The sequence below is a fragment of the Panulirus ornatus genome, chromosome 10, assembly GCF_036320965.1.
Source record: "Panulirus ornatus isolate Po-2019 chromosome 10, ASM3632096v1, whole genome shotgun sequence".
NCBI classification, from domain to species: Eukaryota; Metazoa; Arthropoda; class Malacostraca; order Decapoda; family Palinuridae; genus Panulirus; species Panulirus ornatus.
In genome coordinates this window covers 28,706,681-28,730,431 of record NC_092233.1, presented here as the reverse complement: position 1 = coordinate 28,730,431, position 23,751 = coordinate 28,706,681, and the positions used below count along the sequence as shown (strand labels likewise).

The 23,751-nt window shown below is 39.3% G+C and overlaps 2 protein-coding genes across 4 annotated transcripts in view; both read left to right on the top strand.

Annotated features, from left to right (window-relative positions):
- Window positions 1-7,717, top strand: part of LOC139750850 (beta-1,3-galactosyltransferase 2-like) — a 33,940-nt gene extending 26,223 nt beyond the window's left edge. For both annotated transcript variants that reach the window (XM_071665642.1, XM_071665641.1), the window contains exon 4: window positions 758-7,717. In XM_071665642.1, the coding sequence (XP_071521743.1) occupies window positions 758-1,324 (567 nt within the window). In that variant the 3' untranslated portion in view covers window positions 1,325-7,717. The remainder of the gene's footprint in view (window positions 1-757) is intronic.
- Window positions 7,718-18,054: 10,337 nt separating this feature from the next.
- Window positions 18,055-23,751, top strand: part of LOC139750848 (beta-1,3-galactosyltransferase 2-like) — a 48,835-nt gene continuing 43,138 nt past the window's right edge. The window contains exon 1 of one of the 2 annotated variants that reach the window (XM_071665639.1): window positions 18,055-18,246. In XM_071665639.1, the coding sequence (XP_071521740.1) occupies window positions 18,207-18,246 (40 nt within the window). In that variant the 5' untranslated portion in view covers window positions 18,055-18,206. Of the gene's footprint in view, window positions 18,247-18,406; window positions 18,450-23,751 lie in introns of those variants that run through there. The other variant, XM_071665640.1, reaches the window with a different exon arrangement.

Genomic DNA, 23,751 nt, shown 5'->3' with positions numbered 1-23,751 from the left:
TTCACAATTGTGTATGTTATCGTACAGCTGAACCGTTGCAGGTTTATGTTCTTAGAAGTTAGTGCTTCATGAAGCTGTACAGAGCTTCTGTAGCATGTGTTTAGGACTAGTATGAACATAACACAGGACAAGAGAACCAGTTTGGTTTGTCGAATACTCGGTTGTACATGTGCTATACAAATGAACTGAAGACGGCAATCTCTTGAAATAATGACAGCTTTTTTCACACCATGTGGAAGAAACGAAAAAAAATTTGAGTCCTTAGAAGCAGAATATTATTCCTGAACCGCAGTGTGTATACTGATGTGTGTGATAGGATGTAAGCTGCTACCAATAGTTTTATCTGGTCTTAATGGCCTCATGAAACACCATTTCCCATGAGCCTCTGGGAAGTTATACCTCTTTGTCGTACAAAAACTACAGATATGTTAAACGTTGACACACCAGAATCTGATCTTGATTGCAACATATATTTAGCTTCCGTCTAAAACATCGATAAATTGATAAAACTACAGCTTGTAAATTTGTATTAGAGCTTAGACAGTTTCATAAGAAACTCTCATGAATTTTCATGAGATTATTGATTAACTACACCTTTCGTGTTTCACTTTATTTCTACTTATCTTCTGCAGGTCTTTATCACACATTTGAAACTCTTTAAGGACAACTCCCAAATATAATATTCTTTGTAAGGGTAAGATCCTCTTTAGCTGAAGGAGGATATTAAGGTCACCTGCTAACTATGTATTCCCTACAGGGTAACTACGCGGACCACTACCACCTGTTAAGCTATAAGGCCCTAGCCTCTCTACATTGGATCACTCGCCACTGTTCTCACGTTCCCTGGACGCTTCACGCAGACGACGACCTCCTCGTTGACACCTTCCTGCTGCAGAAGCTCATCCACGACCTGGATGACAAGTCTAAAGAGAAATTTATCTGTAAGCGGCTGGAAGGGTGGGTGCTGAGGAGGGGGAAATGGCAAGTGAGGGAGGAGGAATACCCACGTAGGACCTACCCGTCCTACTGCCAGGGTATCTTCTGGCTACTCGCCACCCACCAAGTACCAAAGCTTCTGCAGGCTTCTAAAGAAGTTGATTTTCTGTGGGTGGACGACGCGTATATAACCGGGGTGCTGGCTGAAAAGACTGAGACTACCATAAAAGACATAGATAGCAAACTGGCTGACACTTATTTTGAAAGGGCGGATATTGGGAAAAATGTAGCTTGGTACCATGTGATGGAAAACCGGGAGGAACTTTGGAAAAACATTACACATTATTACAAGAAATTATCCGCCAAAAGCGGCATAATAGATGGTTGAGTTATGGCCGACTTCACAACTCCACTTCTCCTACCAGTAAGAGGTCGTCAAATGATATTTGTACTGTACACAGATAATTCGAGATTCCATTAGCAAGTTATCTATATCAATCATTTATTTTACACACCTTTTCCTATGTAAATCTATCGTTAATGATAGAATTTCAAAAATCTTTAACTCATGTCTACCTCACCTGACGTTTGATGCTGTAAAGAGCGATATTCTAACCTGGTTTTAAAACGGAGGTTTCAGTTCCGTGTCCTGATAACCGCATCCTTAGATATTCAAACGACTTTATTATTTGATTACAATTATTGTTTCAACTCCACGGACATAATCCCTCAGGCTCCTCACCAGAATATTTCTTGTTTCATTCCATTGCATAATAATCACCGTGGCCTATAACATAAATCTTCTTACGTCATGAAAGTGTGATTGAAACTTAAATAGATTTTGAAATTCTCATCTTCCCTAATGTAATACTTCAAGATCACATAATTACATTACCTACTAAATTACACTATGAGTCCAACTGAGGAAGTACCACAACCATTGTGAGTCCTATTGGGGAAGTACCACCATCAGTGTGAGCCCAACTGGGGAAGTACCACAACCATTGTGAGTCCTCCCACAACCATTGTGAGTCCACCTGGGGAAGTACCACCATCAGTGTGGGTCCAACTGGGGAAGTACCGCAACCATTGAGTCCACCTGGGGAAATACTACCATCAGTGTGGGTCCAACTAGGGAAGTACCACAACCATTGCGAGTCCACCTGAGAAAGTACCACCATCAGTGTGGGTCCTACTGGGGAAGTATCGCAACCATTGTGAGGCCTCCTGGGGAAGTACCGCCATCAGTGTGTCCAACTGGGGAAGTACCACAACCATTTTGAGTCCTCCTGGGGAAGTACAACCATCAGTGTGGGCCCAACTGGGGAAGTACCACAACCATTGTGAGTCCACCTGGGGAAGTACCACCATCAGTGTGAGTCCAACTGGGGAAGTACCACAACCATTGTGAGTTCACCGGGGAAGTACCACCATCATTGTGTTCCACTTTGGGAAGTACCACATGTGGGTTCATATGGGGGAAGTAACACCATCACTGTAAGTCCACTTGGAGAAGTACTACTATCAGTAATGGTCCGTCTACGAAAGTAACAGAAACAGTTTAGATACACCTAGGGAAGTACCACCATTAGTGTAGGTTCATCTAGGAAAGTAACACCATCAGTGTGAGTGCCAGAACCAGTGCAAGTCCACTTGGGGAAGTACCACCATCAGTGTAGGTTAAACTGGGAAAGTACCAACACTAGATTGGGTTCAAGTGGTTAGTACCACCATCAGCTCAAATCCACCTGGGGAAATACCATCATCAATATAGGTTCATCTCGGGAAGTACCACCATCAGTGTGGGTTCATCTGGGAAAGTACCACCATCATTGTAGGTCCACCTGGGAAAGTACCACCATCTGTGTAGGACACCTGGGGAAGAACCACCATAAGTGTGGGTGCACCTGAGGAAGTACCACCATCAGGGTGGACCCACCTGAGGAAGTACCACCATCAGTGTGGGTCCACCTGAGGAAGTACCACCATCAGTATACATCTACATGGGGAAGTACCACATCAGTGTGGGTCCACCTGAGGAAGTACCACCACCAGTATACATCTACATGGGGAAGTACCACATCAGTGTGGGTCCACCTGAGGAAGTACAACCATTAATGTAGCTTCACCTTGGGAAGTACCACCGTAAGTGTGTGTCCACCTGGGGAAGTATCAACATCAATGTAGGTTCACCTTGGAAAGTACCACCATAAGTGGGGGTCCACCTGGGGAAATAACATCAATGGAGGTTCACCTGGGGAAGTACTACGATCATTGTGGGTCCACCTGGGGAAGTACTACGATCATTGTGGGTCCACCTGGGGAAGTACTACGATCATTGTGGGTCCACCTGGGGAAGTACTACGATCATTGTGGGTCCACCTGGGGAATATCACCAACAGTATAGTTCCACTAGGATAAGTACCACCTTCAGTGTTCGTCCACCTGGGAAAGTACCACCATCAGTGCAGGTGACCTGGGGAAGTACCACCATAAGTGTGGGTACAACATGGGAAGTACTATCAGTGTGGACCCACATGGGAAGTACCACCTTCAGTGTCGGTCCATCTGGGGAATCACCATCATCAGTGTGGTTCCACTTGGGGAAGTGCCACCATAAGTGTGGGTCTACCTGGGTAAGTACCATCATCAGTGTGGGTTCACCTTGAAAAGTGCCACCTAAATGTGGTTCCACCTGGGGAAGTACCAACATCAGTATGGGTTCACCTGGGCAAATACCACAATCAGTGTGGGTTCACCTGGGGAAGTACCACCATCAGTGTGGGTCCAGCTGGGCAAGTAACACCATCAGTGTGGGTCCACCAGGGTAAGTACCACAATCAGTGGGGTTACCTGAGAAAATACCACCATCAGTAGGTTTACCTGGTAAGTACCACCATCAGTGTGGGCCCAACTGGATATATGCATATATGCAGTTTGCATACTGTCAAGGGAGAGGTGCTGAAGAAGCAACTATACTATGTTATTACATCAAATTACACATCTAGTCATGCATAACACTTATGCAAGGGGTTTCTTTATTGATTTCAGTAGTGCATTCAGTACTATACAACCACATATCATGTTAAGAAATTACATTCTTTGAAGGTAAATAACAACCTCATTTCTTGGATATATAGTTACCTAACAAATAGACAATAATCTGTAGAATTTGAAAATGTTAAATCTCATTCCATATTTACGACCACTGGTGCTCCACAGGGCTGTGGTTTATCGTCTTTATTTTTAATTTTATATGCAAACGATTATACTAGTGACTACGGACTTTGTTCTGTTATCAAATATGCTGATGACACAGTAATGATTATTGATGAAATAAGTGATAAAAATGAACATGAATTTTAGGCTCAAGTGAATGACTTTGGTCAATAGTGTGACGAAAAATACTTGAATCTAAATATTAAAAAGAACAAAGAAATGTTGACTGACTTTCGCCAGAAGTAAAAGTGCAATGAACAACTGATCATCAAAGGAGAGCAAGTAGATAGTGCACACGATTATAAACTTTGATTATTGATGGTAGTCTAAATGGTGATGTTAACACTAAAAAGATTTATGGAAAATGTATGCAAAGAATGAATTTTCTCATGTTTTGAAAAACCTTAAGAAAACCTGTATAGCATCATACTATGCATATTTGAGTGTAAAAAGTAAAAATAATCTTGGGGTCATTGTAATCATAGCTTGTAAATTGGGTGCTAATGTAACTACACTTGATATACTCAAAATAGTTTCAAATTTAACTCACAGAATTATGAGTGATTATCACCATTCTATGAATAATAACTATGTGCTTTTAAGAAGAGGCAAAAGGTTGTCTTTTCCATTGCAAAAATCATGCAGACATTAGAATTCATTTGTACCAGTAAGGACTAAACTCTAATATCATATAAACTCAGACAGATGATTGTTCATTGTTTGTGAAAGTACTGATGTGGGCGTGTGTATGATAATGATGCTGAACTAAATCTGTTGTCTTTTAATGTATATGTATATTTTAGCTACTATACTTTAACTACTATACTCTCAGCACATTACTATACTCTCAGCTATACTATACTCTCAGCACATTAACATCCAAAAGGCTCTCTTTCTTGAGCCTATCAATTAACACGTAATCCAATAACGCTCTCTGGCAATCTCTCCTACTTACATACGTATACTTATGTATATCTCTTTTTAAACCAGGTATTCCCAATCACCGGTCCTTTTTCAGCACACATATCTACAAGCTCTTCACCATTTCCATTTAAAACACTGAACACCCTATGTACACCAATCATTCCCTCAACTACTACATTACTCACCTTTGCATTTAAATCACCCATCACTATAACCTGGTCTCGGGCATTATAACTGCTAACACACTCACTCAGCTGCTCCCAAAACACTTGCCTCTCATGATCTTTCTTCTCATGCCCAGGTGCACTACTCCTGTTTCAGGAGTAGTGCTAATCCTTCCTTTGCTCTTTTCCTCTCACCAACTCCTGACTTTTCAGAAAAGAAGAATGTTGGGGTGAAGAGAGTGGTGAGAGTAAGTGAGCTTGGGAAGGAGACTTGTGTGAGGAAGTATCAGGAGAGACTGAGTGCAGAATGGAAAAATGTGAGAGCAAAGGACGTAAGGGGAGTCGGGGAGGAATGGGATGTATTTAGGGAAGCAGTGATGGCTCGCGCAAAAGATGCTTGTGGCATGAAAAACGTGGGCAGATTAGAAAGGATAGCGAGTGGCGGGATGAAGAAGTAAGATTATTGGCGAAAGAGAAGAGAGAAGCATTTGGACGAGTTTTGCAGGGAAATAGTGAAAATGACCGGAAGATGTATAAAAGAAAGAGGCAGGAGGTCAAGAGAAAGGTGCAAGAGGTGAAAAGGAGGGCAAATGAGAGTTGGGGTGAGAGAGTATCATCAAATCTTAGGGGGAATAAAAAGATGTTTTGGAAGGAGGTAAATAAAGTATGTAAGACAAGAGAACAAATGGGAACATCGGTGAAGGGGGCTAATGGGGAGGTAACAACAAGAAATGGTGATGTGAGGAGATGGAGTGAGTATTTTGAAAGTTTGTTGAATGTGTTAGATGATAGAGTGGCAGATATAGGGTGTTTTGGTCGAGATGGTGTGCGAAGTGAGAGGGTCAGGGAAATGGTTTGTTAATTTGCGGAAGAGGAAAGCCGGCAAGGCAGCGGGTTTGGATGGTATTGCAGTGGAACTGATTAAAAAAGGGAGTGACTGTGTTGTTGACTGGTTCGTGAGGATATTCAGTGTATGTATGGCTCATGGTGAAGTACCTGAGGATTGGCAGAATGCATGCATTGTGCCATTGTACGAAGGAAAAGGGGATAAAGGTGAGTGTTCAAATCACAGAGGTATAAGTCTGTTGAGTATTCTTAGGAAATTATATGGGTGGGTACTGATTGAGAGGGTGAAGACATGTACAGAGCATCAGATTGGGGAAGAGCAGTGTGGTTTCAGAAGTGGTAGAGGATGTGTGGATCAGGTGTTTGCTTTGAAGAATGTATGTGAGAAATACTTAGAAAAACAAATGGATTTGTATGTAGCATTTATGGATCTGGAGAAGGCATATGATAGAGTTGATCGAGATGCTCTGTGGAAGGTATTAAGAGTGGTGTGGGAGGCAAGTTGCTAGAAGCAGTGAAAAGTCTTTATCGAGGATGTAAGGCATGTGTATGAGTAAGAAGAGAGGAAAGTGATTGGTTCCCAGTGAGTGTCGGTTTGCGGCAGGGTGCGTGATGTCTCCATGGTTGTTTAATTTGTTTATGGATGGGGTTGTTAGGGAGGTGAATGCAAGAGTTTTGGAGAGAGGGGCAAGTATGCACCCCGTTGTGGATGAGAGAGCTTGTGAAGTGAGTCAGTTGTTGTTCGCTGATGATACAGCGCTGGTGGCTGATTCGGGTGTGTGAGAGAAGAAAGCTGAGAGTAAATGTGAATAAGAAGCAAGGTTATTAGGTACAGTAGGGTTGAGGGACAAGTCAACTGGGAGATAAGTTTGAATGGGGAAAAACTGGAGGAAGTGAAGTGTTTTAGATATCTGAGATCGGATTTAACAGCGGATGGAACCATGGAAGCGGAATTGAGTCACAGGGTGGGGGAGGGGGCGAAGGTTCTGGGAGCGTTGAGGAATGTGTGGAGGGCGAGAACATTAACTCGGAGAGCAAAAATGGGTATGTTTGAAGGAATAGTGGTTCCAACAATGTTATATGGTTGCGAGGCGTGGGCTATAGATAGGGTTGTGCGAAGGAGGGTGGATGTGTTGGAAATAAGATGTTTGCGGACAATATGTGGTGTGAGGTGGTTTGATCGGGTAAGTGATGAAAGGGTAAGAGAGATGTGTGGTAATAAAAAGAGTGTGGTTGAGAGAGCAGAAGAGGGTGTATCAAAATGGTTTGGTCACATGGAGAAAATGAGTGAGGAAGATTGATAAAGAGGATACATGTGTCAGAGGGGGAGGGAACGAGAAGTGGGAGACCAAATTGGAGGTGGAACGATGGAGTGAAAAAGATTTTGAGCGATCGAGGCCTGACATGCAGGAGGGTGAAAGGCGTGCAAGGAATAGAGTGAATTGATGTGGTATACCGGAGTCGACGTGCTGTCAATGGATTGAACCAGGGCATGTGAAGTGCCGGGTGAACCATGGGAAGTTTTGTAAGGACTAGATGTGGAAGAGGAGCTGTGGTTTCGGTGCATTACACATGACAGCTAGAGACTGTGAACGAATGTTGTCTTTGTTGTCTTTTCCTAGCGCTACCTCTCGTGCGATAGGGGGGAGGGGGAGGGGGGTGCGGGGTGCCATTTCATGTGGGGCGGGGTGTCGACGGGAATGGCTGAGGGCAGCAAGTATGAATATGTACATGTGTATATATGTATTTGTCTGTGTATGTATGTGTATATATACAGTGAAATGTATAGGTATGTATATGTGCGTGTGTGGGCGTGTATGTATATACATGTGTATGTGGGTGGGTTGGGCCATTCTTTCGTCTGTTTCCTTACCCTGCCTCACTAACGCGGGAGACAGCGACAAAGTATAATAATAAAAAGAAAATAATGATAATAATGCTAATAATAATAATAATAGTAACAATAATAATAATAATAATGATAATAACCATAATGATAATAATTATAATAGTATTAATAATAACAATAATAATAATAATAATAATAATAATAATAATAATAATGATAATGATAATAATAATAATTATAATAACACTAATAATAATGAAAATAATGATGATAATAATAATAATAATAATGATAATAATAATAATGATAATAATAATAATAATATTATTATTATCCCCGGGGATAGGGGATTAAGAATACTTCCCACGTATTCCCTGCGTGTCGTAGAAGGCGACTAAAAGGGGAGGGAGCGGGGGGCTGGAAATCCTCCCCTCTCTCTTTTTTTTTTTTTTTTTTTTCTCCAAAAGAAGGAACAGAGGGGGCCAGGTGATAGGCCCAGTCCTCTGTTCCTAACGCTACCTCGCTAACGCGGGAAATGGCGAATAGTTTAAAAGAAAAAAAAAAGAAAGAATAATAATAATAATAATAATAATAATAATAATAATAATAATAATAATAATAATAATTATTATTATTATTATTATTATTATTATCATTATTATTATTATTGGTTCACCTGAGGAAGTACTATAATCAGTGTGGGTTACATGAGGAAGTACCACCATATGTGTGGGTTCACCAGTGGAAGTACTACCATCAGTGTGGACCCAAAAGGGGAAGTACCACCACCAGTGCAGTTCCACCCGGGGAAGTGCCACCATCGATGTGAAGTGCCACCATCATGAAGGTCACCACGGGGAAGTGCCACCATCGATGTGGGTCTACTTGGGAAGTGCCACCATCAGTGAAGGTTCACCAAGGAAAGTGCCACCATCAGTTTGGTTCCACCTGGGGAAATACCACCAATTTAGGTCCACCTGGGGAAGTACTACCATCATTGTAAATCCACCTGGGGAAGTACCACAATCAGTTTGGGTCCAATTGGAGAAGTACTACCGTTAGTGTGGGTCCACCTAGGGAAGTACCACAACCAGTGTGGGTTCACCTTGGGAAGTACCACTATCAGTGTGGGTTCACCTGGGGAAGTACCACTATTAGTGTGGGTTCACCCGGGGAAGTACCAGTATCAGTGTGGGTTCACCTGGGGAAGTACCAGTATCAGTGTGGGTTCACCTGGGGAAGTACCAGTATCAGTGTGGGTTCACCTGGGGAAGTACCAGTATCAGTGTGGGTTCACCCGGGGAAGTACCAGTATCAGTGTGGGTTCACCTGGGGAAGTACCAGTATCAGTGTGGGTTCACCTGGGGAAGTACCAGTATCAGTGTGGGTTCACCTGGGGAAGTACCAGTATCAGTGTGGGTTCACCTGGGGAAGTACCAGTATCAGTGTGGGTTCACCTGGGGAAGTACCAGTATCAGTGTGGGTTCACCTGGGGAAGTACCAGTATCAGTGTGGGTTCACCCGGGGAAGTACCAGTATCAGTGTGGGTTCACCTGGGGAAGTACCAGTATCAGTGTGGGTTCACCTGGGGAAGTACCAGTATCAGTGTGGGTTCACCCGGGGAAGTACCAGTATCAGTGTGGGTTCACCCGGGGAAGTACCAGTATCAGTGTGGGTTCACCCGGGGAAGTACCAGTATCAGTGTGGGTTCACCTGGGGAAGTACCAGTATCAGTGTGGGTTCACCTGGGGAAGTACCAGTATCAGTGTGGGTTCACCTGGGGAAGTACCAGTCTCAGTGTGGGTTCATGTGTAGCGACTGTCAACGTGAGACATGCTCGGGTCAGTGTGTATACGCGGGTGTGTCCTGAGGTCCCGCCTAAAGACACCGCTGAAGGCGCCAAGGAACATCCCCGACCCCCAACCCTGGCTAGATGTTCTTGGTGGGATGCGCTCCACCATACGTTTTACCCAGTAATAATGTTCCTTGCTTTATTTCACTGGTGCTATGGCTCTTGTTATCACTTTGACCCGTCATTCACTTCCATCACCAGTGTCAGATCTTTGGTGATGTATGAAGCGTATATCGTAGTCTAGATGACACACACACACACACACACACACACACACACACACACACACACACACACACAGCAGATACTTATTGCTGAATCACCTATAGTTTATCACACGAACGAGAGTCACTAACAGATGGGGTTGGCAGACATCGATGGAATTATTTACCAATTTGAGCGGATGAAAGCAGTACTTAATAATACGCTCAAGAACCGAGTTGGCAAATATTTCGGTTCAAGTCCACGAAATGATTTTTTTGGCGTCTCCTTAGTGTATTGACAATTCCCAAGTTATTCGCTTTGATTGATCTGTATTCCTTATATAACTTCTTCTACACTCATCTGTCTCTGATATCTTACTTTTACCACACTAACCTGTAAGTCTCTGATATCTTACTTTTACCACACTAACCTGTAAGTCTCTGATATCTTACTTTTACCACACTATCCTGTAAGTCTCTGATATCTTACTTTTACCACACTAACCTGTAAGTCTCTGATATCTTACTTTTACCACACTAACCTGTAAGTCTCTGATATCTTACTTTTACCACACTAACCTGTAAGTCTCTGATATCTTACTTTTACCACACTAACCTGTAAGTCTCTGATATCTTTCATTAACACAAACAGCTTCCAAAGGACCCACTGGTCTGTTGCTGTTTGAATTCCTTCGTAACCTGTCCTTTTATCACACCTTCGGTCCACATCTCCCTCAATGCTTCGTGGCTTTACACAGTGTAACAGCCTAACGATTCCCCCACGGTAACTACTTTGTTTTACTGTTTCAGCTCCGTTAACCTGTGGTGTCCCTTACTTGTGTCACATCACATACTCTCTCCCTTCTCTTCATAAACGTCTCTCTCTCTCTCTCTCTCTCTCTCTCTCTCTCTCTCTCTCTCTCTCTCTCTCTCTCTCTCTCTCTCTCTCTCCATATTCTAACCCATTCATCCTCTTGCTCATGATTCCACTCTGAATCTTTCAACTCACTTTCCCTTCCTCTTCCTTCTTCAAATACTCGTTCTCTGTCCCGTATGACTTGGTGTGACAAAATATGTCCACGTAAGAACGCACGTGAGGCAATCATTTTGTCATTCCATTCATGCTAGGATACAAACAGTGATTGGAACACGGAATAAGTCGTACGAGTTAACGAGGTTGCTAATATTTTCCATAACAAACTGAAAAATGTTTTTGGGATTCTCGAGTGCAATTTGTTGATAACGATATTGCTATAATGCAGGTACCTAGCCGTGCTGTAGAGTGTGTCCATATAAATATTAAGATTAAAACATGAAGTTAAAGTGAATTACTCTGGGTATCGCTTAATTTCCATCTGCTTACTATGCAAATTCAACCAAATTGCTTCCTTGTATGCTCCACCTGCGCAGGCACGTCACCACATACCATCCTTGTGTGAACATCTGCAGTAGAAAACAATTTTATTGACTGTACCATTAAGTCTGGTGGAGAAAACCTGCTATAACGATCATAAACAACCAGAGTTAGAATCTGGTGCACAAACAGCAGATGTGATGTGTTATTTGCACTTTTTTGTGATATGATATAGTTATTGATGTGATGCGATACTTGAAAGTAATGTGATGTGGTATCTGCATGATATGTTATATGATATAGTTATTGATGTGATGTGATACCTGCAAATAATGTGATGTGATATCTGCATGTTATGTGATATGATAATTATTGATGTGATGTGACATCTGCATGTGATATGATATAGTTATTGATGTGATGCGATACTTGAAAGTAATGTGATGTGGTATCTGCATGATATGTGATATGATATAGTTATAGATGTGATGTGATACCTGCAAATAATGTGATGTGATATCTGCATGCTATGTGATATGATGCAATTATTGATGTGATGTGACATCTGCATGTGATATGATATAGTTATTGATGTGATGCGATACCTGTAAGTAATGATGTGATATGATATAGTTATTGTAATATGATACCTGTAAGTGATGTGACGTGAAATATATAAGTTATGTGATATGATATAGTTAATGATGTGATGTAATACCTGTAAGTATTATAATGTGATATCTGAATGCTATGTGATATGATATAGTTATTGATGTGATGTGATACCTGTAATATAATGTGATATCTGCATGTTGTGTGATATATAGTTATTGATGTGATGTGATACCTGTAGGTATAATGATGATATCTGCATGTTATGTGATATGATATAGTTATTGATGAGATATGATACTTTCAAGTAATGTGATGTGATATCTGCATGTTATGTGATATGATATAGTTATTGATGTGATGTGATACCTATAAGTAATGTGATGTGATATATGCAAGTTATATGATATGATATAGTTATTGATGTGATGTGATACCTGTAAGTAATATGATGTGATATATGTAAGTTATGCGATATGATATAGTTATTGATGTGATGTGATGCCTGTAAGTAATGTTATGTGATATCTGCATGTTATGTGATATGATATAGTTATTGATGTGATGTGATACCTGTAAGAAATGTGATGTGATATCCGCATGTTATATGATGATATAGTTATTGATGTGATGTGATGCCTGTAAATAATGTGATGTGATATATGTAAGTTATGGGATATGATATAGTTATTGATGTGATGTGATAACTGTAAGTAATGTGATGTGATATATGTAAGCTGTGTGATATATAGTTATTGATGTGATACCTGTAAGTGATGATGTGATATCTGCATGTTATGTGAAATGATATAGTTAGCGATGTGATGTTATATCTGCATCTTATGTGATATATATTCATTGATGTGATGTGATACCTGTAAGTTATATGATATGATATAGTTAGTGATGTGATACCTGTAAGTAATATGATGTGACATCTGCATGTTATGTGATATGATACAGTTATTGATGTGATGTGATACCTGTAAGTATTGTGATGTGATATCTGCATGCTATGTGATATGATGTAGTTAGTGATGTGATGTGATATCTGCATCTTATGTAATGATATATTCATTGATGTAATGTGATACGTGTAACATGATGTGATATCTGCATGTTATGAGATATGATATAGTTATTGATGTGATGTGATACCTGTAAGTAATGTGAAGTGATATATGAAACTTACGTGATATGATATAGTTATTCATGTGATGCGATACCTGAAATGAATGTGATGTGGTGTCTGCATGTTATGTGATATGATATAGTTAATGATGTGATGTGATGTGATACCTGTAAGTAATGTGATGTGATATCTGCATGTTATGCGATATGATATAGTGATGTGATGTGATACTGCATCTTATGTGATGATATATTCATTGATGTGATGTGATACCTGTAAGTAATGTGATGTGATATCTGCATGTTATGTGATGTGATACAGTTATTGATGTGATGTGATACCTGTAAGTAATGTGATGAGATATATGAAACTTACGTGATATGACATAGTTATTGATGTGACGCCTGACCTGTAAGTAATGTGATGTGATATCTGCATGTTATGTGATATGACATTGTTAGTGATGTGACGTGATACTTGTAAGTAATATGGTGATACCTGCATGTTATGTGATATGATATAGTTAATGATGTGATGTGATACCTGTAAGTAATGTGATGTGATATCTGCATATTATGTGATATGATATAGTTATTGATGTGATGTGATACTTGTAAGTAATGTGATGTGATATCTGCATGTTATGTGATACGATTTAGTTATTGATGTGATGTGATATCTGCATGTTATGTGATATATAGTTACTGATGTGAGGTGATACCTGTAATCAATGTGATGTGATATCTGCATGTTATGTGATATGATATAGTTATTGATGTGATGTGATACCTGTAAGTAATGTGATGTGATATTTGGATGTTATGTGATATGATATAGTTACTGATGTGATGTGATATCTGTAAGTAATGTGATGTTATATCTGCATGTTGTGTGATATGATATAGTTATTGATGTGATATGATACCTGTAAGAATGTGATGAAATATCTGCATGTTAAGTGATGTGATATAGTTATTGATGTGATGTGATATCTGTAAATAATGTGATGTGATATCTGCATGTTATGCGATATGATATAGTTATTGATGTGATACCTGTAAGTAATGTGATGTGATATCTGTAAGTTATGTGATATGATATAGTTATTGATGATGTGATGTCTGAAAGTAATACGATGTGATATCTACAATAAAAGCGATGTGATACCTGTAAATAATGTGATATGTGTGAGTAGTGTGATGTGATTCTACAATTATAGCGATGTAGTACCTGTAAGTAAAGAAATGTGATATCTGTAAGGGAAGTGATGCGATATCTGTAAGTAATGTAATGTGATATGTGTAAGTAAAGCGATGTGATACCTGTAAGTAATGTGATGTGATATTTGTAAGTAATGTAATATGATACCTGCCAGTAATGTGATGTGGTATATGTAAGTAATGTGATATCTGTAAGTAATTGAATGTGACATTCATAAGTAAAGTGATACTATATCATTAAGTAATGTGGTGTGATGTCTGCAAATAATGTGATGTGATATCTGTAAGTAATGAAATATGACATCAGTCGGTAATGTGGTATTTGTAATTAATGCGATATCTGTAAGTAATGAAGTGTGATAGCAGTTAGTGATGTGATGCGATAACTATAAGTAATGTGATATCTTTAAGTAATGTAAAATGATACCTGTCAGTAATGTGATGTGACATCTGTAAGTACATCTGTAAGTAAAGTGATGCGATATCTATGAATAATGCAATGTGATATCTGTCAGTCATGTGATGGAGTGTTTGTCAGTAATGTTTTGTGATATCTGTAAAATGATGTGATATCTGTAAGCAATGTGATGTGATATATATCAATAAAGTGATATCTCTAAGTAATGCAGGGGAAATTTGAAAATAATGTAATGTGATAATTGTAAATAAAGTGATATCTGCATATATGTGACATGATATAGTTATTGATGTGATGTGATACCTGTAAGTAATGTGATGTGTTATATGTAAGTTACGTGATATGATATAGTTGTTGATGTGATGTGATACCTGTAAGTAATGTGATGTGATATTTGGATGTTATGTGATATGATATAGTTGTTGATGTGATGTGATACCTGTAAGTAATGTGATGTGACATATGTAAATTATGTGATATGATATAATTATTGATGTGATGTGATACCTGTAAGTAACGTGATGTTATATCTGCATGTTGTGTGATATGACATAGTTATCGATGTGATATGATACCCGTAAGTAAAGTTATATGATATCTGTAAGTAAAGAGATGCGATATCTAAACAATGTGATGTGATAACTGCAAGTAATGTGATGTGATGCCTGCAAGTAACATCATGTGATATCTGTAAGTAATGTGATATCTGTAAGTAAAGTAATGTGATATCTGTAAGTAATGTAATATGATAACTAAGTAAAGTGGTGTGATATCTGTAAATCAAGGATGTGATATCTGTAAGTAATGTAATGTTATAAATGTGAGCAAAGTGATGTCATATAAAGAGAATCTAATACTTTAAACAGAAAAGATATAAACGGAATCTAACACTTTAAACAAAGATATAAACAATCTAGCACTTTCAACAGAAGGATATAAAAGGAATCCAACACTTTAAACAAAAATATAAACAATCTAAAACTTTAAATAAAGATATAAATAGAATCTAACACTTTAACAGAAAGATATAAGGGGCACCTAACACTTTCAATAAAGATATAAACAGAATCTAACACATTAAAGAGAAAGACATAAACGGAATTAACACTTTAAACAGAAAGATATAAACGGAATTTAACACTTTAAACAAAAGGTAGATATAAACAGAATCTAACACTTTAAACAAAGATATAAACAATCTAGCACTTTCAACAGAAGGATATAAAAGGAATCCAACACTTTAAACAAAAATATAAACAGAATCTAAAACTTTAAATAAAGATATAAATAGAATCTAACACTTTAACAGAAAGATATAAAGGGGACCTAACACTTTCAATAAAGATATAAACAGAATCTAACACATGAAAGAGAAAGACATAAACGGAATTAACACTTTAAACAGAAAGATATAAACGGAATTTAACACTTTAAACTAAAGGTAGATATAAACAGAATCTAACGCTTTAAACAAAGATATACAAAGAATCTAACCCTTTAAACAGAAAGATATAAACGGAACCTAACACTTTAAACAGAAAGATATAAACGGAATCTAACACTTTATACAAAAGGTAGATATAAACAGAATCTAACACTTTAAACAAAAAGACATAAACGGAATCTAACACTTTAAACAAAAGGTAGATATAAACAGAATCTAACACTCTAAACAAAGATATACAAAGAATCAAACCCTTTAAACAGAAAGATGTAAACGGAACCTAACACTTTAAACAGAAAGATATAAACGGAATCTAACACTTTATACAAAAGGTAGATATAAACAGAATCTAACACTTTAAACAAAAAGACAAACGGAATCTAACACTTTAAACAAAGATATATACGGAATTTAACGCTTTAAACTAAAGGTAGATATAAACAGAATCTAACACTTTAAACAAAGATATACAAAGAATCTAACCCTTTAAACAGAAAGATATAAATGGAATCTAATACTTTAAACAAAAGGTAGATATAAACAGAATCTAACACTTTAAACAAAAGGTAGATATATACAAAATCTAACACTTTAAACAAAGATATACAAAGAATCTAACACTTTAAACAGAAAGACACAAACTGAATCTAGCACTTTAAGCAAAAGGTAGATATAAACAGAATCTAACACTTTAAACAAAGAAATGCAAAGAATCTAACCCTTTAAACAGAAAGATATAAACGGAATCTAACACTTTAAACGAAAGGTAGATATAAACAGAATCTAACACTATAACCAAAGATATAGAAAGAGTCTAGTACTTTAAACAGAGAGACATAAATGGAATCTAACACTTTAAATACAAAGATGTAAACGGAATCTAACATTTCCAACAAAGATATAAATAGAATCTAACAATCTAAACAGAAAGATATAAACAGAATCTAACATGTTAAACAGAAAGACATAAACAGAACCTAACACTTTAAAGAGAAAGATATAAACGGAATCTAACACTTTAAACAGAAAGATATAAACAACTTTGAAAATGCATTAGATATTTTTTCATTACAAAATACTTTCTTGATAGCAACCTTATCTAATTTACACCATTATCAGTGATGAGTCTCACATTGGCTTCTATCAAGGTTGAATAGTGGTGACGAAAAACCAGAACAAGCAAAAATGTTCACTTTCTGAGCCTAACCAGTGAGGTTAGTTTGATGTAACACCTTATAAATATAACTCGCTTATCATATGTGAATTTCACCTTATAAAGGCTAATAACTCAGTAGTTGTTCAAATGAAAACCTTCCATGAATTGGTACGGACCCAGTAATGTCACTACAATATAGATCTGATACAATTATTCAAAGGCGATTTGAGTGTCATCTAAAATAGTCAAAGGCTCGAGCAATCTTGATCGAAGCAGCAAGGTGAAGCGAGAACAGTGTGATTTCGTCCGTGGTAAACGGATACAAACACAGAAGGAAACGTTTAGCTTCGCATTGAAAAATGTACTTTTGCATCAACAGGATTGTCAAAATGTGGAAACACGTGCAGTGAAGAATGACTGAGAACAGCACCACAACTCCTCTGAAAAACAGACCTGATTCGCTTCATGTTCACCACAGACAAGTATGAGTCTCTCCCGGGATACATGGTTGGTCGTATGTCACTCTCATATTTCTATTCTTATTCTTCCAACACTGATATCATTGTTTCCGGTCTCCTCACCAACAGTGTCACAAATATTCTGAAGACGGGCCACCCGTCTGCTGGCGTCTGTTTTCTCCTGTATACCCGGATTATGCTTCCCATTTTCATTCATACCCTCCGCTAAGCGTCCTCCCTCTCCCCCAATCACATGTATCTGATATGCGACCACACAGACCGCCAGCAGTTTGTTTCAGGCGAGCGCAGGGGCTGAGGGAGCTCTCGTTTGTCCTGACCCCCGCGAGACGTAGGATTATTACCGAGCTACTGCTGAACAAAACACTGCATCACAACGGAGCAAGGCTAGAAATTCGAATATGGCTAACATCTTCAGAATGAAGTGGGCGAAGCTGGCAAGTAAGTCCGGATCTTACTTTCAGATACCTTCGGTAGGCTTCCATGTGTGGTGCTAGATGATAAAGTATGCAGCGGGGAGGGGTAATGTGATAAGCTGTACCATACCGGAGGGGCACCAGGTGAGTATAGTGCTACAACGGAGAGCAGTGCAGCCAGTGGAGAGGCCATGAGGCTTTCTCGTAAGACTGAGACATCCTAGGAGGGTGAGGAGTCACAAGGGAATGGCAAGAGGGCGCCATGTAGGTAGGGTGATCAGGAGAGGAAATACAGGCGGTAGCAGGAGGCAGGGAGAGGTGACGTGAGGAGAGGCGCTATAAGGGATGACGAGGAGTGAGGAATGGAAACACATGGCCAGGACTGATACACACCAGGGGGAGCTGCCTTGGGGAGGGAGGATGGGAGGAGGAGAGTGTCAAAAGGTGCACCAAAAGGGAGATGGCAAATGCACATTGGTGTTCTCAGACACGCGTACACACTGAGGAAGCAGTGAAGAGTCGTACTGTTTACTGCTAATCGTGGACAGCTTCGTTTATCGTCTTGCGACGTGGAAAGAACAAGCGAGAAAGAGTGTCCTGTAACATAAACAGAGTGTTGTAACTACCGCATAGTGTGGACAGATTACAAGACAAGGGGTTTCCTGTCAGATAAATGGAGTGTTGTAACTGTTGTGCAGTGTGGACATTGTTAGATGAGACAGAAGCGACAGATCCGACAGAGGTATGACTGTTGTTACCCATCCTTCGTCTAGATTATAGCGAAGGACAAAGAATATAAGAGTGTAGGAAGGGATAAATGATGTAGGGAAAGTCGCACATAATATATTAATGTTCTAATGTGATTAGACGAGAAAATGGGGCATCACTCAGTAGGGTGTTGGTTGGCTATTTTTCTATCATCAGTTATATTATCTTACGGAAATTTAGAGGTTATATCAGCAGTGATTAAGGAGAGGGATGTGCTAAGGATGCGATAAGTTAACAGAACTCAGATATCAGAGGAAAATTTGTCCTTCTAAAGAGGCAACTCGGATAGAAAAGATAAACAGTGCGAGTAAATGTTTAAGTATATAGTACAATATAATCATTAAGAGAGAATTTGATAGGAGGAACTGATGGCGATGGTCATAAATCTGGATAAAGATGAACTAAAAAGAAAATGTATTCGAGTTTAAGACGGTGTCCATTGTTACGGAGCCCAGAGTTAGGGTGACCACATGGAAATTCCTAGGAAGGATCTTGGAAATTCCTCAGAGAACGAGAAAAATCAAACGACTGGAAAGAGTTTTGATACAACAAACATGATATATATGGGGTCAGTAAGTAAGGAAGCATGTAAACTAGAATGCGAAAATACTTGGAGACCTGCTGCTGCGCAGTAAATAGACAGGAAACTGTAAACGAGTTCAAGATGGAGGCTGTTAATGAGTGATGCGTAGACTATGATGGCAAGATGTAAGAAGAACAGAGCGTGAGTAATGGACATAGGGAGCTAAAAGATGTTTCCCTGAACATGATACCAAGCTCCGGCGTGGACAACAGGTATAATGACTCAGCCAACGATATAGTAAGACCCGGTATTTATCAGCAGAGTGGAAACAAAGTTGAATGAGAGAGAGAGAGATCAATAATGATATTTGAAGCGACTGAGTATTTCACTAAGTCTTCGAAGGCAAGTGGATATAAGATACGATGATCACTAAAGACATCAGGCATGAAAGTGACCATCTTAGAAGTGAACAAACGAGAAGACCCAACATTAAATAATAATAACACGGTAGGAGGATCCATATATCTTATTCTCAGAAGGGAATCGAGTACCCTGGCAATGTAGAGTCTGGTAACATACATACGATGAGAAACTGTGCAGAAAGTTTACTGACGAACAAGGAAGGAGTCTGTGGAAAAGAAGCAATGAAGAAATTGAAAGGTCAGAAGAGGATGGAGAATACAGAAAAATCAGAGCCCACCAAGACACCCATACTGGCGGGACGACGGCAAGTGGTACACAGTAAGACGCACCAACTAACAATTAACAATGAAAAGAAAAGGAAATTAAGGGATGGGGCACTTCGAGTGTAGAACACAAGGCACAACGCCACTCACAGTTATCTACATGTTTCCTGTGAAGGTGACTTTCCATATAGGTAAATGGATGTGTCACGAACACCTACCCCAAGTCCTGCCTCACCCCGTGACCTGACCTGCCAGTAGGAAAATATCACATCCCTTCACTTGGCATTGACCCATCACGTAATGCTAATACCTCTTGTAGTACATACCACATTCGAAGTACTAGTAGGACATGCCACATTCGAAGTACCTCTAGTAGTACATACCACATTCGAAGTACCCCTAGTAGTACATGCCACATTCGAAGTACCTCTAGTAGTACATACCACATTCGAAGTACCTCTAGTAGTACATACCCCATTCGAAGTACCTCTAGTAGTACATACCACATTCGAAGTACCCCTAGTAGTACATGCCACATTCGAAGTACCTCTAGTAGTACATACCACATTCGAAGTACCTCTAGTAGTACATACCCCATTCGAAGTACCTCTAGTAGCACATACCACATTCGAAGTACTAGTAGGACATGCCACATTCGAAGTACCTCTAGTAGTACATACCACATTCGAAGTACCCCTAGTAGTACATGCCACATTCGAAGTACCTCTAGTAGTACATACCACATTCGAAGTACCTCTAGTAGTACATACCCCATTCGAAGTACCTCTAGTAGTACATGCCACATTCGAAGTATCTCTAGTAGTACATACCACATTCGAAGTACCTCCAGTAGGACATGCCACATTCATAGTACCTCTAGTAGTACATGCCACATTCGAGGTACCTCTAGTAGTACATACCACATTCGAAGTACCTCTAGTAGGACATGCCACATTCATAGTACCTCTAGTAGTACATGCCACATTCGAAGTATCTCTAGTAGTACATACCACATTCGAAGTACCTCCAGTAGGACATGCCACATTCATAGTACCTCTAGTAGTACATGCCACATTCGAGGTACCTCTAGTAGTACATACCACATTCGAAGTACCTCTAGTAGGACATGCCACATTCATAGTACCTCTAGTAGTACATGCCACATTCGAAGTATCTCTAGTAGTACATACCACATTCGAAGTACCTCTAGTAGGACATGCCACATTCATAGTACCTCTAGTAGTACATGCCACATTCGAGGTACCTCTAGTAGTACATGCCACATTCGAGGTACCTCTAGTAGGACATGCCACATTCATAGTACCTCTAGTAGTACATGCCACATTCGAGGTACCTCTAGTAGTACATGCCACATTCGAAGTACCTTTAGTAGTACATGTGACATTCCTAGTACCTCTTGTAGTATATGTCACATTCCTAGTACCTCCAGAAGTACATGTCACATTCCTAGTACCTCCAGAAGTACATTTCACATTCCTAGTACCTTTAGTAGTACATGTCACATTCCTAGTACCTCTAATAGTACATGTCACATTCCTAGTAGGTCTAGTAGTACATGTCACATTCCGAGAACCTCTAGTGGTACATGTCACATTAATGTACATCTAGTAGTACATGTCACATTCCTAGTACCTCTAGTAGTATGTCACATTCCTAGTACCTTTAGCAGTACATGTCACATTCCTAGTACCTCTAGTAGTACATGTCACATTCCAAGTAGCTCTAGTAGTACATAACACATTCCTAGTAGCTCTTGTAATAGATGCCACATTCCCAGTAGCACTAGTAGTAAATGCCACATTCCTAGTAGTTCTAGTAGTAGATGCCACATTTCTAGTAGCACTAGTAGTAGATGCCACATTCCTAGTAGCACTAGTAGTAGATGCCACATTCCTAGTAGCTCTAGTAGTAGATGTCACATTCTTAGTACCTCCAGAAGTACATGTCACATTCCTAGTACCTTTAGTAGTACATGTCACATTCCTAGTAGGTCTAGTAGTACATGTCACATTCCTAGTAGGTCTAGTAGTACATGTCACATTCCTAGTACCTCTAGTAGTACATGTCACATTACTAGTAACTAGTAATACATGTACCATTCCTAGTAGCTCTAGTAGTACATGTCACATTCATAATACCTCCAGTAGAACAAGTCACATTCCTGGTAGCTCTAGTAGTACATGTCACATTCATAATACCTCCAGTAGAACAAGTCACATTCCTGGTAGCTCTAGTAGTACATGTCACATTCCTAGTATCTCTAGTAGTAAATGTCACATTCCTGGTACCTCTAGTAGTACATGCCACATTCCTAGTAGCTTTAGTAGTACATGTCACATTCCTAGTACCTCTAGTACTAGATGCCATATTCGTAGTAACTCTAGTAGCACATGTCACATTCCTAGTATCTCTAATAGTATAAGTCACATTCTAAGTACCTCTAATAGTAGATGCCATATTTCTAGTACCTTTAGTAGTACATGTCTCATTCCTAGTACCTCTAGTAGTACATGTCACATTCATAGTACCTCTAGTAGTACATGTCACATTCATAGTACCTCTAATAGTACATGCCACATTCCTATACCTCTAGAAGTATATGCCACATTCCTAGCACATCTAGTATTAGATGTCATATTCCTAGTACCTGTAGTAGCACAAGCCACATTTCTAGTAGCTCTGGTAGTAGATGCCATATTCCTAGCACCTCTAGTAGTAGATGGAACATTCCTTATAGCTCTAGTATTAGATATCATATTCTTAGTAGCTCTAGTAGTAGATCCCACATTCCTAGTAGATCTAGTAGGTGCCACAGTCCTAGTAGGTCTAGAAGAGCATTCGACATTCCTAGTAGCTCTAGTAGCAGACGCCACATTCCTTGTAGCTCTAGTAATAGATGCCACATTCCTAGTAGCACCAGTAGTAGATGCCAAATTCCTAGTAGCTCTAGTAGTAAATGCCAGATTCCTAGTAGGTCTAGTAGTACATACCACATTCCTATTAGCTTTAGTAGTACATACCACATTCCTAGTAGCTCTAGTAGTAGATGCCACATTCCTAGTAGCTCTAGTAGTAGATGCCACATTCCTAGTAGCTCTAGTAGTAGATGCCACATTCCTAGTAGCACTAGTAGTAGATGCCACATTCCTAGTAGCACTAGTGGTAAATGCCACATTCCTAGTAGCTCTATTAGTACATACCACATTCCTAGTAGTTCTAGTAGTAGATGCCACATTCCCAATAGCACTAGTGGTAGATGTCACATTCCTAGTAGCTCTAGTAATAGATACCACATTCCTAGTAGCACTAGTGGTAGATGCCACATTCCTAGTAGCTTTAGTACTAGATGTCATATTCCTAGTAGCACTAGTGGTAGATGCCACATTCCTAGTAGCTCTAGTAATAGATACCACCTTCCTAGTAGCACTAGTGGTAGATGCCACATTCCTAGTAGCTTTAGTACTAGATGTCATATTCCTAGTAGCACTAGTGGTAGATGCCACATTCCTAGTAGCTCTAGTAATAGATACCA